This window comes from Acytostelium subglobosum (assembly GCF_000787575.1).
Source record: "Acytostelium subglobosum LB1 DNA, scaffold: scaffold6, whole genome shotgun sequence".
Taxonomy (NCBI): domain Eukaryota; phylum Evosea; class Eumycetozoa; order Acytosteliales; family Acytosteliaceae; genus Acytostelium; species Acytostelium subglobosum.
In genome coordinates, this window is record NW_012236532.1 from 356,233 (window position 1) to 374,229 (window position 17,997).

General features: G+C 47.2%; 6 protein-coding genes across 6 annotated transcripts; 4 read left to right on the forward strand and 2 right to left on the reverse strand.

Annotated features, from left to right (window-relative positions):
- Window positions 1-264: 264 nt before the first annotated feature.
- SAMD00019534_034660 (hypothetical protein) lies at window positions 265-3,859 on the forward strand (the record flags this gene model as incomplete). Its single annotated transcript, XM_012904358.1, has 6 exons — window positions 265-376; window positions 485-1,021; window positions 1,220-1,314; window positions 1,345-1,600; window positions 1,634-2,709; window positions 2,786-3,859. Coding segments are annotated over 6 exons (3,150 nt in total), but the record flags the coding sequence as incomplete, so codon positions are not given.
- A 166-nt stretch (window positions 3,860-4,025) lies between these two features.
- On the reverse strand, window positions 4,026-4,297 carry SAMD00019534_034670 (hypothetical protein; the record flags this gene model as incomplete). Its single annotated transcript, XM_012904359.1, has 2 exons — window positions 4,026-4,210; window positions 4,285-4,297. Coding segments are annotated over 2 exons (198 nt in total), but the record flags the coding sequence as incomplete, so codon positions are not given.
- A 704-nt stretch (window positions 4,298-5,001) lies between these two features.
- SAMD00019534_034680 (hypothetical protein) lies at window positions 5,002-8,169 on the reverse strand (the record flags this gene model as incomplete). Its single annotated transcript, XM_012904360.1, has 3 exons — window positions 5,002-6,726; window positions 6,812-7,510; window positions 7,603-8,169. Coding segments are annotated over 3 exons (2,991 nt in total), but the record flags the coding sequence as incomplete, so codon positions are not given.
- Window positions 8,170-9,670: 1,501 nt separating this feature from the next.
- Window positions 9,671-10,801, forward strand: SAMD00019534_034690 (hypothetical protein; the record flags this gene model as incomplete). The annotated part of the gene is made up of 1 exon (XM_012904361.1): window positions 9,671-10,801. One exon carries the CDS (start codon window positions 9,671-9,673, stop codon window positions 10,799-10,801), a length of 1,131 nt encoding a protein of 376 aa, XP_012759815.1.
- A 1,356-nt stretch (window positions 10,802-12,157) lies between these two features.
- SAMD00019534_034700 (hypothetical protein) lies at window positions 12,158-16,305 on the forward strand (the record flags this gene model as incomplete). The annotated part of the gene is made up of 2 exons (XM_012904362.1): window positions 12,158-12,365; window positions 12,431-16,305. 2 exons carry the CDS (start codon window positions 12,158-12,160, stop codon window positions 16,303-16,305), a joined length of 4,083 nt encoding a protein of 1,360 aa, XP_012759816.1.
- Window positions 16,306-16,447: 142 nt separating this feature from the next.
- SAMD00019534_034710 (hypothetical protein) lies at window positions 16,448-17,980 on the forward strand (the record flags this gene model as incomplete). Its single annotated transcript, XM_012904363.1, has 4 exons — window positions 16,448-16,501; window positions 16,592-16,787; window positions 16,818-17,163; window positions 17,227-17,980. Coding segments are annotated over 4 exons (1,350 nt in total), but the record flags the coding sequence as incomplete, so codon positions are not given.
- Between the last annotated feature and the right edge of the window lie 17 nt (window positions 17,981-17,997).

Consider the following 17,997-nt stretch of genomic DNA (forward strand, 5'->3'; position numbering starts at 1 on the left):
AGTGAGTGAGAACACGATAAAAGGGTTCACTTCATTTGTTGTTGTAATTGAACTGTTCATTCATTCATTCACTCACTTATAAGTGTTGCTTTGTTGTTGTTTGTTTGTTAGAGAGGTAGGTATAGTATACTATAATATATTCAATATAGCATTCCAAATGAATATATCTAACATTCAATCAATCAATCATTCAAACTCAATCGTCAATCAATCAATCATTCAATCAAATATATATTACAGACAGATATACAAAGAGATTAATAACAGGTAGAAATGGGAAAACAAAGAAAGAGAGACGATTATTGGGACACTGATGCTGCTGATCAGGATAGAGAGGCTGCAGAGAAGATGGCTACTGGTGTTCAATCTGAAAGCGATGAGGATGATGTTAAACAAACAAAGAAGACAACAGCTACCCCAGCCGCTGCCACTACCAAGAAGGCCAATGGTCAAAAGGGTGGAAAGAAGGCTGTTGTGGAATCAGAGTCAGAGTCTGAGGAGGAGGTGAAGCCTGCAAAGAAGGGTGCTGCTCCTGCTAAGAAGGCTGACAAGAAGAAACCAGCTGCCAAGAAGCAGGTGGCATCAGAGTCAGAGTCAGAGTCTGAGGAGGAGGTGAAGAAGCCTGCTGCTGCCCCAAAGAAGGCTGCTGCTAAGAAGCCAGCCGCCAAGGCTGCTGGAAAGAAGGCTGTTGCATCAGAGTCAGAGTCTGAATCAGAGTCAGAGTCAGAGTCAGAAGAGGAGCCAGTCAAGAAGCCTGCACCAGCTCCAAAGAAGGCTGCGGCTAAGAAGCCAGCCGCCAAGGCTGCTGGAAAGAAGGCTGTAGCATCAGAGTCTGAATCAGAATCAGAGTCAGAGTCAGAGTCAGAATCAGAGGAGGAGGTGAAGAAGCCAACTGCTGCACCAAAGAAGGCTGCTGCTAAGAAGCCAGCCGCCAAGGCTGCTGGAAAGAAGGCTGTCGCATCAGAGTCTGAATCAGAATCAGAGTCAGAGTCTGAAGAGGAGCCAGTAAAGAAGCCAGCGGGCAAGAAGCCAGCCGCAGCACCAGCCAAGCCAGCCGCAGCCCCCGCCAAGAAGACAGCGGCATCAAAGAAGAACAAGAAGCAGGATTACTGGGATGGCGACTTTGAGAAGGATGCAGAGGAGGCCAAGAAGTTGATCGAGCAGCAAGAGCAGTCACCAAAGGTTGCGTCACCCGCAAAGGATGACGAGTCAGAGTCAGAGTCAGAGGAGGAGACAGGAGGCGATGCAAAGAAATCAACACCAGCAGCACCAACAACAGCGTCGGCCAAGAAGAAGGCCGCCGCCAAGAAGAAGGCAGGCGCTAAGGCCGGCGCCAAGCCACAGGCCGAGGAGAAGATCTCTGGCTTCCTGCTGAAGCAGCGTGAGGCTGAGGAGAAGAAGAGAATCGAGGACGAGGAGAAGAAGAAGAAGGCTGAGGAGCTGGCCAGACTCGAGGCCGAGCGCGAGAAAGAGGAGGAGGAGCAGCGAAAGTTAAAGGCCGCAGAGAAGGCCAAGAGAAAGGCAGAGAAGAAGATTCAAGAGCAGGAGTCACTGAACGAGAAGGCGAGAATCGAGAGACTCGAGAGGCTGAAGGCCGCCGGTGCTGTTGTGGCCGCACTCGATACACCAGCCGTCATCGAGGAGAAGAAGAAGGTCGTCTACGCCAAGAAGAAGCCCAACAAGGCCAACAAGCAGGATTCAAGCGTCAGCGCAATCACACAGGCAGTCAGCGAGGTCAAGATTGAGGAGGAGCAGCCCAAGCCCGCCGAGGAGGTTTTGGCAAGCTGGGACGACGAGGACTGGGAGCCCATCGACGAGATCAAGAAGCGACAGGAGGAGGAGGAGCAAAAGAAGCGTGAGGAAGAGGAGGAGCGACAGAGACTGGAGAGGGAGGCGCTGAAGAAGAAGAAGGACAAGGAGACCAAGAAGGCCAACAAGGCCAAGGCTGCCGAGACAAGCACATCAACCACATCGACAGGCGACGATTCAAAGCCAGCCGAGCAAGAGCTGCGTTCACCCATCCTTTGTATCCTGGGTCACGTCGATACTGGAAAGACATCGCTGCTGGATAAGATCCGTCACACCAACGTCCAGGCTGGTGAGGCACGTGGTATCACTCAGCAGATTGGTGCCTCGTTCATCCCCGTCGACACGATCAAGGAGCAGACCAAGACATTCGCCGACAAGCTCGGCATGAACTTCAAGCTGCCCGGTCTGCTGCTGATCGATACACCAGGTCACGAGTCGTTCAACAACCTGCGTTCCAGAGGTTCGGGTCTGTGTGACCTGGCCATTCTGGTCATTGATATCATGCACGGTCTGGAGGCCCAGACCATCGAGTCGATCAATCTTTTGCGTATGCGTAAGACGCCATTCGTCGTCGCGCTCAACAAGGTGGACAGAATCTACGATTGGAAGACCTACATCAACACCGACATCAAGGAGAGTCTCAAGCTGCAGACCAGAAGTGCGCAGCAGGACTTTGAGTCCAAGTGCAATGACACCATCGCACAGCTCGCCGGTCAGGAGCTCAACGCCCAGCTCTACTGGAAGAACAAGGATTACAAGAAGGTCGTGTCGCTCATCCCAACATCCGCCGTCTCTGGTGAGGGTCTTGCCGACCTCATGCTCGTCGTCGTCCAGCTGATGCAGAAGATTATGGCTGAGAAGGTCACCTACAAGTCATCACTCCAGTGTACCGTTCTTGAAGTAAGTTTGGATCATTTGATTGATTGATTGATTGAGTGGACTATGAGTGCATCGTACTAACTTCTCTTATTAATAGGTTAAGGCAATTGAAGGTTTGGGCACAACGATCGACGTTGTGTTGGTCAATGGTGTGCTGAATGAGGGAGATAAGATTGTGGTCAGTGGATTTGGTGCGCCAATCGTTACCACTATCAGATCACTGCTGACGCCACCACCACTCAGAGAAACACGTGTCAAGAGTACACTCATTCCGAACAAGTCGGTCAGAGCATCGATGGGTGTGAAGATCGTTGCTGCCGGTCTGGAGAGGGCCGTCCCAGGTACCTCGCTGGTCGTGGTCGAGGACGATGACGATCTGGAACGTCTGAAGGACGACGCTCAAAGAGAAGTCGACTCTGTGCTACAAGATGTCGTCACCACCGGTGTTGGTGTCTCTGTGCAGGCCTCCACACTCGGTTCACTTGAGGCCTTCTTGGCATTCCTCAAGAAGATCAATGTGCCCGTTGCATCCGTCGCCATTGGACCCGTGCACAAGAAGAACATCATGGACGCAGCGATCATGGTCGAGAAGGACCCCAAGTATGCAATCCTGTTGGCCTTTGACGTCAAGATTGAGGAGTCGGCACAGCAGGCCGCTCACGACATGAAGATCACCATCATGAGCGAGGAGACCATCTATCTGTTTGAGAAGCGTCTGGACGACCACTTTGGCGCCATCAAGGAGAGACTGAGGACTGAGACCGCTGGCGCATGCGTGTGGCCATGTTTGGTGGATGTCATCAGCGTCTTCCGAAACAAGGATCCAATCCTGGTTGGTCTGCGTATCAAGGAGGGCACCCTGCGTATCGGTACACCCATCTGTGTGCCAATGGTGCCCGGACAGCCACCCATCGATGTCGGTGTCGTCCAGTCGATCAAGCTGAACGAGAAGGATATTCTGGTGGGCAAGAAGGACGACGAAGTGTCCGTGGCCATTGATGATGCCAAGACAACAACAACACTGGGTAGACAGTTCAATGAGAAGAAGCAATGGTACTCCAAGATCACTCGTGAGTCAATCGATGCACTCAAGGCAGGCTGGGGCGATGAGCTGACCAAGCAAGATGTTGCACTGATCAAACATATGAAGACAGTATTTAAGATCCAATAATAATAATAATAAATAATCCAATATTAATTAAGTAATACAACACATTGAGGGACAATATTTATTATATTTGTTTGTTACAAGTTTGTTACATATCATTGGCCAGGCCGGCCGGAGTTCAACAAGGACGGAAGGAATCAGAGAGGTACTCTTCTACTGATGAGAATTATGAACATCCACAACCAGAGTTACCATTGGTGGCATTGTTGCGAACATTGTTCCAGTAGTTGATGTAATCATTACGGTCGTAGGCAACTTGGTTAGAGGTCTGAGTCACTCCTACAGTGGTCTGGCCAAGAATAGTCTGGGAACTTGAGTTAAAGGTCTGAACACCTCCCAAAGAACGCAAGCATGCTAAATGATTTGTTTGGAAAAAATAATAATTAGAATCTGATCATATGGACTACAACCAGAGAGATTATACATACCAAGGATAGTCATGATTATTTATTATTTGATTAGTTTTAGAGTATTAAATGTTACTATTGATTAATATTTGTTTAATTGTGTCTCTTCATTCAATCAACTTGTTGATTAAATAGAGTTTATCTGAATGACATATTACCATTTGTTCCAACCTTGTGGATCAAAAAGTGTAAAGGTAGGGATTACATTTATGATCACAGTGATAAATATTGGGTGGGTGAGTGATAGGAGTGTGAATGTGATTGATCAGTGTGTGTGGTGCGGATGGGTGGTGAACATCGTTTGGTGTGATTAATCAATCACTCTGGAATAGACAAGACATCCAACTCGAATTTTCATACCCCTCAGGTTGGTGTAGTTTGCCATACTTTGAGACAATTTCGGATTGAATACCCGATGGTTTATTCATCGCCATGACCCAACATCACATGTGAAGTTTGATGTGATCGGATCGATGTTCATTGTTGTAATATTATGCAATACGATTCGATGAGTTAATTGGAAAATTCGATATCCTCCTTCATGTCTCCATCCACCTGTTTGTCTCTGTATATCTTTCCATCTTTGTGTACACACTAATCATTTATTATCGTCGCTCTCGTCTGTCCATCCATACGCCAATACGTATATTATGTGATTATAAAATAATATAATATAATACGTGCAATATGTGTACAATCGTGTGTTTGATTGAACACAATCAACCAACCAACTTATCCAGTCTGATTGGCCAGGTTCAACAGCTGCTCGTCGCTCAAGTGCTTGCTTAAATTTACATCCTCGCTTAGTCCCTTTCTTCTTCTTGTCTTGATGAGCAACTCGCGTGCTAGATGTGCCTGGGGACTAGGCTCCAGTGGCTGCAGAACGACTGACTTGTCGAGTGGATCACCTGGAACAATCTGCCAGTGATCAAATGTGGACAGACAGAATGCCTGACCCTGAGTGTGTGAGCGCAGATCCGTTTCAAAGCCGTACGAGTCCAGTACGGGCAGCAGTGCTTTGGTGATGTATAGGGGCGTGCCGGGCTTGGGGTAGTCGTGGATGATGTGTCCTCTGCGACGAGTCAGCACTGACTCGATGGACTGGACGCAGTCGGGTGGCGAGATGACCTCGACCATGTATACTGGCTCCATTAGACGCGGTGCTGCCACCAGGAAGGCAGAGTGTGTAGATGAGCGCGCTGCTGGCACAATGTGGCCACTAGAGCGAGCGATTGGCTCAGAGGCAATGGTGGCATCGATCAGCTTGAACTTCACGTTTCGCACGGGCTCGTCGACCAGTGGTCCCTCTTTGGTGGCCCATTGGAATCCTCTGACGACAGACTCGCTGATCGACATAAGGTTGGCGCGATTGACATCGATTGTATCATTGATGAGTACGTTGGCTCCACATGCGTCTGGACCAAATGCCCAGAGATTGTTGGCGGCCAACACATCCCAGCCGTACTTGTTCTGGAAGAACTCTGTGCGCTTCTTCTTTGGCCAGTCGATCTTTATCAGTCCTGACTCAATGTCGTCGGCCAATCCCTTCTCCAATGGCTCACAGATCATTGTGAGACGATTCTTCTTGTTCTGTGTGTCTGCGTGGCACTTGATGGCCGACGTCTCGATGATGGTCTCTGCCAGACAGATGACCGGATCGTCGACCTTGATCTCGATCTCGGCGTACATCGTCCTCAGGTCGTGCAGAATACAGTCTAGGTACAGCTCGCCCGTGCCCAGAATGATATGCTCGCCAGACTCCTCGGCACGCGTCACGGCCAAAGGATAGCTCTTGTTGATCTTTCGCAGACCGGCCAACATCTTGGGCAGCTCTGATGGGTTTAGTGGCTCAATGGCCACCTTGCACACCGACTTGGTGTTGAACTGAAGTGGACGGAAAATCGATGCGCGGTTGGCGTCGTCCTGTTCGTCAATGTCATTGACCGATGTGATGGTGGCTGTCTTGACGATTGCGTTGTCGACACCCTCCAGCAACACCCATGTTCCAGCAGAGGCGCGCTCAATGTCGATTTGATAACGTGCCTCACAGATGGAGATGCGAGTGATCTCATCGATTACAAGGTCCTCGTCGTTGTCGGGTGTGTACTTCTCGCCCAAGATTCTAACGGGCGTGCCCTTGGTGATGGTGCCACTCATGACACGCGCCAGACAATCAAAGCCACTACCATCGCTCTTTGAAATCAGCTTGCTGACGTGCAGCATCAATGGTCCGTCGGGATCGCAGCTCTTGAGAGCCTTTCCATAGTCTCCTGCCAGTGAGCCAGTGTAGGTATGTTCGACCTTTCGGGTCGCGCCCTCTATAGGTGATGGCATGGCTACAATCATATCCACGAATCCTGTCGACTTGCCAAAGAATGATCCAAGTACAATCCTCAACAATGGCTTAACATCCAATCCCAATGTATCATTTGGTAATCTAATGCCAAGTTCGAACAACATATTCTTTGATGGATGTGACGTGAATGAGTTAGTGAGTGAGTGACTGATCAAACATGTAGTTTGGACTGGATGATGGATGGATACATACTTCTACAGTCTTCTTGTCTCGACATAGTATTGTTGAGTATATCTTGTAAAGGGGATCGAGGATGAAGTGAACAAAGGTGCGCTGCATGTCTGGATGAGAGGGTGAGGACTTCCTGCGGAATGCTCTGGTGTCGGGCTGGAAGTACAGGTCGCCCCAGAGACGCTTGGCAAACTCGTCGGCAGAGAACTTGGCATTGTGGCTATCGGCATATATGTTGGCAAAGGAGTTGAGAGTGAAGCACCAGCCCATCTCAGACGACGCGAACAGTACGTTGCCCAGCTCGGGCGACACCCTGACTCGCTCGGTGCCGTGTGACGCCTTCTCCAACACTGTGTTGATCTCGTCGATTGTGTGCTTCAGCTTGAAGTAGGCGTCCTGTGGAGGCAGCTTCAGCTCGAGGATCAGGCGATCGATCTTGTTGATGATGACCGATATGGCCAGACCCTCAGAGACGGCGTGTGTGATCAATCGCTCAGTCTGCAGCATGACGCCCTCCAGTGCATCCACCACGATCACTGCGCCATCACAAAGACGCAATGAGGCTGTGACCTCATCAGAGAAGTTCATATGTCCAGGTGTATCCATTATATTACACAGGTAGCTCTTCTCCTTTGAGTTTGGCAACAGTAACGTCATTGGCATAGCCTTAATACTCAGTCCTCTTTGTTGTTCATCCTTTCTTGTGTCTGTGTACTTTATCTAATCGTGTGTAATGTGATGCCTAAGATGTTAGGATTATTGATTGAATGATCGAATGATCGATCGAATGAATGATTGAGTGTAGTACATACAGGTTTGGAATGTGTCCACTTCTTCTCGTGAGTCTGGAGGAAGAGCATGTCCATGAAGGATGTCTTGCCTGATGAGATGTTACCGATGAGACAGACATTCCTTATGAGTGCAGGGTATTGAAGCAGGTCGACCAAGAACTGCTTGGAGTACACTGTGTTGGGCAGGTCTTTATCGACGAGATTGAACGAGCGTGCTCGCTGAGGCGCGATGATTGGCTTGCTGATTGGCTGTGTGTCTTCATCCTGTACCATGACCTCGGCATCGCCATAGACCTCGCTAGCATCTGGGAAGTATTTCTTATCCTCGTGCAACACGATTGCATTGCTCGGTCTGAGATCTGATCGCTCATCATTGTTGTCATGCATTCTTTCGTCGCCATCATCATCATTGGCATGACCATTTGTATACATTCTATCTTGACGATCACGTGAATCATCGATACCTGTCAGATCGTTGGCCTCTTCATCATCGTCCACAGCCTGCTCCTGATCATCATCCTGCAGATCTTCAACGTCCTCTCTCAGGTTTCCAAACTCATCAAACATAGATTGATCATCCATCTCTATCTATCTCTATTATTCTATTATATGATATAAATATAAATATATATATATTTTGCTAGATGAAGGATGTTGATTGATTGATTGATCGTATCTATCTCTATCTCTATCACTGTAGCAAGATGAATGATTAATTCGCGCAATGAACCTTTTGAACATTCAACAATGTGTGTGAGATCATAATCAACTTCACAAAAAAAAACTCGACTCGGCCCTGCATTCTGCAAGTCATCCAATTAAATGGTGGCTGTATCGCTGTCCAAAGAAAGATATATATTATTATTATTACTTAAACTATGGGGAGGACGAATGATCAATCAAAGGACACTTTGGACAATATCTGCGGAAATGACGGAGGGTGGCGAACAGCGGTTTGGCTAAAGATACGGATGTTTGGATATACAAAGATGGACCATTGAGGAGGTTTGGATATACAAAGATGGACACATGCATTGTGTAGTTGCGCAATCAGTTTGTCCATTTGTGAGTTGTTGCCAATGTCATTCTTGACAACTGATGGAAAGCTATCAAGATGAATCATCATCTTTAGCGATTTAGCGTAGTTGGTTCGCGTGGAAGTAGGGGCAGGACGAACTCAACGCTTGGAACCTTGAGCACCAGGGATGTCAACTGTTGATTTGACTTGTAGTATTGTTGTAAAGGTTCCGTGCATTATATCACAAACTCGGGATTGTCCACTGCCTTCCATTGTTGGGGAGGAAAGCCAGGCAGACACCGGACCTATGTTGGAAACCAATCAGAGATCAAACAACACAATGACACTGCCCTATGGAAAGTGCAACCATACGTTTCTTTGTCACTCTGGCTGGATCTCAGCTCTCCAACAAATATATCGGTGATTAAAACATTGTCCTTGACCTACTACCACTTGCCGGCAAACTAGTCAGCTGAGAACTTGTCATCATCCAACAATGATGTTGATTGTAGAGTATTTGTATATGGTTAGCCTGTGTCTGCTATGGAGATTGTGTTCCTTCCTCACTTGTCGTCTTCACTGGTCCCATGGGACGAGTCCTCAAACTGCTGTCAAGTATCACTCAAGAGAGAGAGAGACAAAGAGTGAAAAGGACAATCAATCATTCAAAACAGGTAAATAGAGTTTATGTGTATGAATACATAATAATAATATATATTGAGATGGTGTTACGATCATAACCAAAATTAGATACATGATCACGATCAAAAGTTGTACAACATTGTTTATCTGATCACGAACACATACCCAACCCAAAGATGTGGTAATAAGCCATCAATCAGATAATTAATGACTTTCAAACAAAAAAGTGGTAAATCTTGATCAAAATTGACTTGAAAATTGTCTAAATGGGTTTGGAAATTGGGTTTTTGGGTCAGACTTGATGACCGATAATGAAGTTGAATATGTGGACTGATCAAGATAAAAGGACATCTGTCCAACTTAATCATTCATTCATAACATACTTGTTGTAATTATAACTTTAAATCACATACTCAAATAATAATAATAATGGAAGGAGAAGACGTTCAAGCTTTGGTCATTGACAACGGTTCCGGAATGTGCAAGGCCGGTTTCGCCGGAGATGATGCCCCCCGTGCTGTGTTCCCATCGATCGTTGGTCGCCCAAGACACACCGGTGTCATGGTCGGTATGGGTCAGAAGGACTCGTACGTCGGAGATGAGGCCCAGTCCAAGAGAGGTATCCTGACCCTCAAGTACCCAATTGAGCACGGTATCGTCACCAACTGGGATGATATGGAGAAGATCTGGCATCACACCTTCTACAACGAGCTCCGTGTCGCCCCAGAGGAGCACCCAGTCCTTTTGACTGAGGCCCCACTCAACCCAAAGGCCAACCGTGAGAAGATGACCCAGATCATGTTCGAGACCTTCAACACCCCAGCCATGTACGTTGCCATCCAGGCCGTCCTTTCCCTGTACGCCTCTGGTCGTACCACCGGAATCGTCATGGACTCTGGTGATGGAGTTTCCCACACCGTCCCAATCTACGAGGGATACGCCCTCCCACACGCCATCCTCCGTCTGGATCTCGCTGGTCGTGACCTCACTGACTACCTGATGAAGATCTTGACCGAGCGTGGATACTCATTCACAACCACCGCCGAGCGTGAGATCGTTCGTGACATCAAGGAGAAGCTCGCCTACGTCGCCCTCGACTTTGAGGCTGAGATGCAGACTGCTGCCTCCTCCTCTGCCCTCGAGAAGTCATACGAGCTTCCAGACGGACAGGTCATCACCATCGGTAACGAGCGTTTCCGTTGCCCAGAGGCCCTCTTCCAGCCATCCTTCCTCGGAATGGAGTCTGCCGGTATCCACGAGACCACCTACAACTCAATCATGAAGTGTGACGTTGATATCCGTAAGGATCTCTACGGAAACGTCGTCTTGTCCGGAGGTACGACCATGTTCCCAGGCATTGCTGACCGTATGCAGAAGGAGTTGACTGCCCTCGCCCCATCCACCATGAAGATCAAGATCATCGCCCCACCCGAGCGCAAGTACTCTGTCTGGATCGGAGGTTCCATCCTTGCTTCCCTCTCCACCTTCCAGCAGATGTGGATCTCCAAGGAGGAGTACGACGAGTCCGGACCATCCATCGTCCACAGAAAGTGCTTCTAAGCGAACAGCTCACCAGCTTCCTCTGTTATATAACTCAATATTGTGTAATAAAACCCCCCTATATACTCACGGTCTTGGTCAACTGTCGATTTCATCCAGTTGTCCAGGACATTGTAAACAAAACATCATCATCGTCCTTGGTCTCAGTGTTTAGTTTGTTAATATGGATAATATCCCCACAAGTGATCATGTGACTGGAAGTTGATCATGTGACAGATGTCAGCTGATCACAAATGATCACGTGATTGGAAAAATAATAATAAGTTTGACCTGTCATTCATTCATTCAAATCCAAATGAGGCAACTAAACTCACAGAAACAAGTACAGATACTTGAAGTATCAAGCCTAGTCACGGGTATTGGGATTTGGAGACCTGTTCCCAAACACACTTCACAATACGGGTCTCCCATTCCATACTTGTTAACAATTATTATTTTTATCATTATTATGTACCCAACCTGACATCGTTCAATTTGGTTATCATCCACCCCCATTGGTAGTAATGGTAGTGGATTGTGGATGATGACCATAGTACAACATTGGAATGAGAGTCTGAGAAAGAGAGAGATTAATCGGCGGTAGCACTTGAAAGGGGGCAACATAAGAGTGATCTCCTTCAGAGAACTAAAAACAGATTTAGATCTTGATGAATGAACATACGGAGGGACCGGGTTCAGAGCATAGAGGGATGAGTGAGTTGTGGAGGGGCAGAGTCCTAATCATTTTGTTTGGCGTGTGTGAAGATATTTGTCATCACAAAGTGGTGGGCCAACACTTCTGAAACACGAAAAAGTTTTTACAACATGATAGACTGGCTAATGGTAGGATTTGTGCTAACTTGTCCTGCCCCTATGATACGTAGACAGGGGACTGTTTGCTGATTTGATCCATGTCGGGTCCACAAACACACACATTTGCTGTCTGTAAACAAATCACTTGGCTCCTCTTCATCTCCAAATTCTTCATTGTTAACAACTATTCATACATTATTATTAATTATTATTATTATTATTATTTATCTGTTTGTTGTAGTTATAATTATTTATTTATTGATTGATTGATTGATCAATAAATAATAATCACACAGACAATCATGTATTCACAACGATCAACAAATCGATCAATTGTATTACTACCATCATCTTTTGTATTATTATTAATATTATTATCATTATCATCCAATCTGGTCAATTGTAAGCCCAAGGAATCATTCCAATCACATCACACTGACTCACTAACTCAATCAATAAATCAATTGATTAATCTTAGCACAAAGTGTTGATGCGATACCAACTTTCTGGTCAAACTTACCGACTTCTAATGGACAGACAGTGTGCACTGGTTCATTGATTTCTATGATCACAACTGGAGTCAATCCAACACCAACAGTAAAGTTGAGTGGATCATTCACCTATACTCAACCGGTTGTAGCCTATACCAACAACACAGTTCGTGTCTACGTCATGACTGTCGATGTACCAACAGGTCAATACAATGCAGTTCAACTCAATCTTACATCAGGATCAAAGACAATGTCACCATTAATCGATCTATATTGTAACAGTATGTATTTATTTGTGGGATGATGGAACCATTCCGCCAATCACATCACTAACTCAATCAAATAGTTCCAACTATTCCAAGCGATAAACCATTGACTCCAAAGAGGGTACCACTGCCAGCAGTGAGCAATCAACTGCCGAGTTATGTGGTCAACCTCAACACCAACTCACCATTCACCTACTTTACATGCGCCACCAATTTACCATTTGTTGCATGTCAGTCTAAAAAGTTGAGCGACAATGGTTTATGTCTGATCACACTCTCGATCAATGGCAACCCATCAACTCTCACTGATGATCCGGTCCAAGTTACCCTTTCCCACCCCAGCATGAACACCCCCGCCACCTTTGTCCTGGACCCAATCGCCCGTCACAACGGCTCTCCACTCAATGGTGCTCAGGCTCTCCCATTCAAGCCTTCCTCAGCCACCACGCCCATCTCCAAGAAGAAGCAAATAGTCTCCACACTCAACGTGGCTTCGGCCAGTGGCTCACTCCTGGTCAACCAGGCCGGCTCGACCTACCAAGCCATGTACGGCCCAGTGGTCTCCAACAGCTCCAATCAAGCATTTGTGTCGCTCAGCACCCCAGCCACCCCCACAATTCAGGTTTACGGATGGAATGTGGACAACACTGCCGCCACCAGCACCAGTTTGGTCAACTACACTGCCGATCCCATGAATGTGTACCAATTCCAGAACCTGGCCGATGGTCCACCCGACCAGACAACCACTGGCGAGAACATGTACAACGTCTACTACCAGGGTGGACTGTGCACTGACCTCAAGTACAGGATCAACGGCCACAATCCAAGAATATCGACCTATCCCTTTGGCATCTTTGAGAAATACGGAGCAGATGGAGGCAAGTCCTCATACTGTTTCTCCATCCCCTCGGACAATGCCTTTGGATTCAACGACATTGGTTCCAGCCTGTACCTCGGATGTGATGGCCAGGCAGAGACCGTTGTGCCCGTGACATTGACAGCGTCATCAGATCTGATCGCCCCATTGATCACCGACTTTAAGGTCATCCCATTGACATTCCAGAGTGTTATCATCAAGGCCACCATCAAGGATGCCGGTGGCTCAGGCTTCAGGACTCTGGGCTTTGGTCCAAACAACGAAGATCTTTTGACATACCGCGACCTTGTTGTCGGCAACAATGGAGCTGGTACCTACGAGAAGGAGTTGTTCTTTGGCAAGCGTGCCCTCAACGATTACTTCCCATTCACACTCTACGACTTTGCCAACAATGTCAACGTCATTCAGCAGGGCGAGTTGATCAACCCCCTTGGCCAACAGCTTGTTCTCGACTTTAACTCACTCGTGGCCTTTGATGTCACTTCGATCAGCAACCTCATGTTCCAGCAGAACAATGTCAATGGCGACCAAGTGATCACCAACACATTGTTCTTCAACCTCACGCTGCTCCCAGGACGCACCATGCCCAACAACTACTACCCATCACTCCAGTTCAACCTTGGCCTTGGCAACATATTGGTCTTCAACGGCACAGTCCAGCAAGAGGTCAACGGAGATCTCTATGCCGTGATCCCCTTTACACTCCCTGCCAACTTGGTATCTGGCAGTGTACCATACTCTGTGTTCCTGCCATTCGAGGTGACCTATGAGGCCTTGTACGCACAGCTCGGATCGTCCATGGTGTTCAACGTCGTGTCGACAACGGGAGACCAGTACCCACCAGTGATTACCTCCATCTCCAAGCTCACCCTTGGTCTCAACGGTACCTACCAACCACATGGCTGGGACATCGTGATCAGCGATCCAATCAACGGATTCGACTCGGGTTGGTTCAATGTCACAGGCACCTTGGACTGGGAGCCATACATCATCACCATCGACAGCACCAACAGGATCAGTGGCGATAGCAAGGTGGGCACATATCATGTCGTGTTCCAGCCCCTGGCCAAATGTTTGACCCAAACATTTGTGATCACCGATGCCTACCTCCGCGACAAGTCTGGCTTCTTCTCTAGAATGAGCTCGTTCGCTGGCGGTGCCAACTCATTGGCCACCATCGATCCTTTCCTCAACATCTACGCCTCGCCCTCCGAGTTGGCCATGAACCTAACACAAAAGTGCACAGGAACCAACGATGCCGATTTGCCCTCGGTCACAAACGTGGCGTTCAACATTGGCACAGTGGACACAGCAAGTGTATCAGGACGCAGTGTCAACGTAGCCTTCAGCATTTATGAAACCAACATCAGCCCTCGTCACCGTCCATGGGTCTACTTTGCAACCCACGGCTTTGACGTTGTCGGCTACCCACTCACCTACAAGCCAGACACCAACAACGCTGGATACACTTTCTACATCGCCAACGTCACCCTGCCATACGGCTTTGGCGCCACTGGTCTGCTGTTCACCTCCCTATTTGGTGTGTCCGACTTGTACTACAACACCATGGGCAAGACTACTTCATACTTCCAGAGCGGACCATTCAGCTACAAGATACAGAACACTCGTTCATTCCAACCATTGTTAGAGAGGACCTCGCCCATCACTGTACTGGGAGGCGACATCACAATTCAAGGTCGTGCCTTTGGCTATGATGTCAGCAAGTTCAAGATCAACGCCCAGTTTGCCAACGGTACTGCGTTCGTTCCAGTCACTGTCATGTATGGTGGAACGTACTTTAGCTTCAACATGGATGCATTCAACCAGGACCTCAAGGTCAGTGTGACTACACCCGCTGGCACCTCCAACCTTGTGACCATCACTCCATTGCCCGCGCCAACCAATGTTCCAATCCCATCAACTACGACCACGACATCGACTACATCAGCGCTACCAACTACATCCACAACCACATCCACAACATCGACTACCGGACAGGCTACCACAGGCACATCCACGACCACTACCACTACTGGCACTACCTCCACAACCACATCCACGACAACTACCACAACAACAACAACAACAACAACAGGAGGACCACAATGCAACAAGTTTGGATGTGTTCATGGTGATTGTGTGGCAGATGATGAATGTCTATGCTTTAAGGACAGTGGCTATATAGGACAATCATGTAATGATAAGCCTGCCAACGTGACGCCACCATACAACCCTGATGGACCAGGCAGTCAGACGATCATCGATGGTATCTCAACTACCATCTCACTGTACGAGCTCAGGGAGATTAATAACAACTTAGAAACATTCAAGTCATTCTCATTGCACAACGCCACTTGGAGGGCGCGCAATGAGACCGCTGCCAACGGCAACCTCAAGGCAGTCTACTCGACAGTGCTCAACAACTCAATCTCCACCATGGTCAACATTACCATTCAATGGTTTGAGCAGGCGACCAACGTGACATTTGGTGGACGCAACATATCGATGAATGCGCAGACGGCCAAGTACACGATCTACCTGTCCCAGTACGACTTCAACTCGACGCTCAACGCCATGCAGTTGGTGTTGAAGTTGTCGGTGGAGGGCGACAACGAGAAGTGCTCGTCCAAGCAGGTCGGTGGCACCAATGACAACTTGCAATGGATCAATCTCAACGTGGGCGACAAGAGTCTTTACGGCCGCTTCGTCCAGTTTGGCGTGTTTGACGACGCCACCAGACCCGTGAGCAACACGCTGCTCGACAGCGACGAGAAGCCAACCGATGGCAAGAAGTCTCAGTCTTTGGTCGGTGTCAACATAATACACTTTGACCGATATGCATTGCTCGATCCAGACTTCCAATATCTTATCGATCAGGATGGCAACAGCAAGAGGAACAACCAGGTGTGTGACAACTCTAGTGGATTGACCAAGCAACAATTGATTGGTATCATCGTAGGATGTGCAGCCTTTGGTGCTGTCATCGTCGCCATTGGTGTCTACTCTGTTCACAGACACATGCAGATGAAGGCCAACAAGAGGGATATGTCTGCGAGACTGAGTTCCTTGGATAAATAAATAATTATTAAAATAATTGACCAATGCGAAGAGTTTTCAATTGTCTAACTTTTAGTAGTCAACACAAAACAGACACCTGAATAATTACAAAGAGATAAACTCATTATTACTTCTTATTATCTCTATCTATCAATCAAAGATGTCATCATTCCTTTCTAAAAAGAGCTGGCATATTACTACCATGCGTATGCAGGAGGTATGTATCAATCATACTCATCGTCATCATCGATGCATCGTCGTCTATCATCAAACTAACAACAAACTTGCTAACAAACAAACAACATAGAAAATATGGAGAGCTGAACAAAAGGATGAGGATGAGAAGAAGAAGATTGAACAGTTGAAGAAGGAGAGAATGGAGGAGGACCAGCTACATGAGTTGAAACAGTTGAATGCTTTGAACACTGGAAAGGCAAAGACTGAGAGGATTGATTGGATGTATGAAGGTGCATTCACATTGCAACAGAATATGTTGCAGAGAGGTGAGGGAGAGGCAGACAGCTCAGCAGCGTCCAATGACTATCTGTTGGGCAAGAAGAAATTTGAAGACAGTCAAGACAATCAGATGAAGCTGTTGAAGAATGTACCCGGTGCATTGTTCATGCCAAAGTCTGCACAGACATCAGATTCCATACAGGAGGTCAGGAGTAAACTCAGAGAGGATCCACAAGAGTTGATAATGAGGAAGCAGAGAGAAGCAAGAGAGAAGATATTGCACAATCCAGTGGAGATGAAGAAGTTGGAGAAAGAGAAACAACATGATTTGGACAAGATTATGAAGAAACTAAAGAAGAAGGAAAGGAAGGAAGAGAAGAAGGAGAAGAAAGAGGAAAAGAAGAAGAGGAAAGAGGAGAAGAGGAAACGAAAGGAAGAGGAACAAAAGACACATTCATCAGCTTCATCTGATCCATCCATTGACAAGAAGAAAGAATCAGACAACAAAACAATGGACAATGGAGTTGAGAACAAGCATCATAGATCAAATGACGACGAAAGAAAACCAGAGTCAAGATTGGATCGAAAGGAACATGGTCAAGACGATGAAAGGAGAACTCAGGATTCAAGAGACGAGAGAAGGGACGACCGAGACAGAAGAGACGACCGAGATAGAGTAGATAGAGATAGAAGATATGATGACAGAGATAGAAGGGACGACCGAGACAGAAGAGACGACCGAGATAGAAGGGATGACAGAGATGTATATAGACGCGATGATAGAGATAGGAACATTGATCACAGAGATCGAGGAGAAAGAAGACATCATGATGATAGAGATAGAAGGGATGATAGAGGTGGATATAGACGCGACGATAGAGATTCTTACAACAGAAGAGACTACAACAGGAGAGAGGATAGTAGAGATAATCAACACCAAAAGAGAGACCGTGATGAAGAGGACTCTAGATCATCAAACAAGAAGATTAGACCAACTGGAATGTCCGAAGAAGAAAGAGCAAAGAAACTGGAAGAAATGCGACAGGATGCACTAAATAGAGAGAATGAGAGAAAGACAGTAATCACAACTCAGAAGGAAGAAGAAGTAGCAACGCCGGCTGTACCAAAGTCACTGGAAGACAGAGGTGCAACCTTCTTTGACACAATCAACAAGGATGTATACGGAGACTCGTCCTCATTGGAGGATCGCATGCGACGAAACAAGTTTTATCTTAGTAAAGGTTGAATGGTCAACGC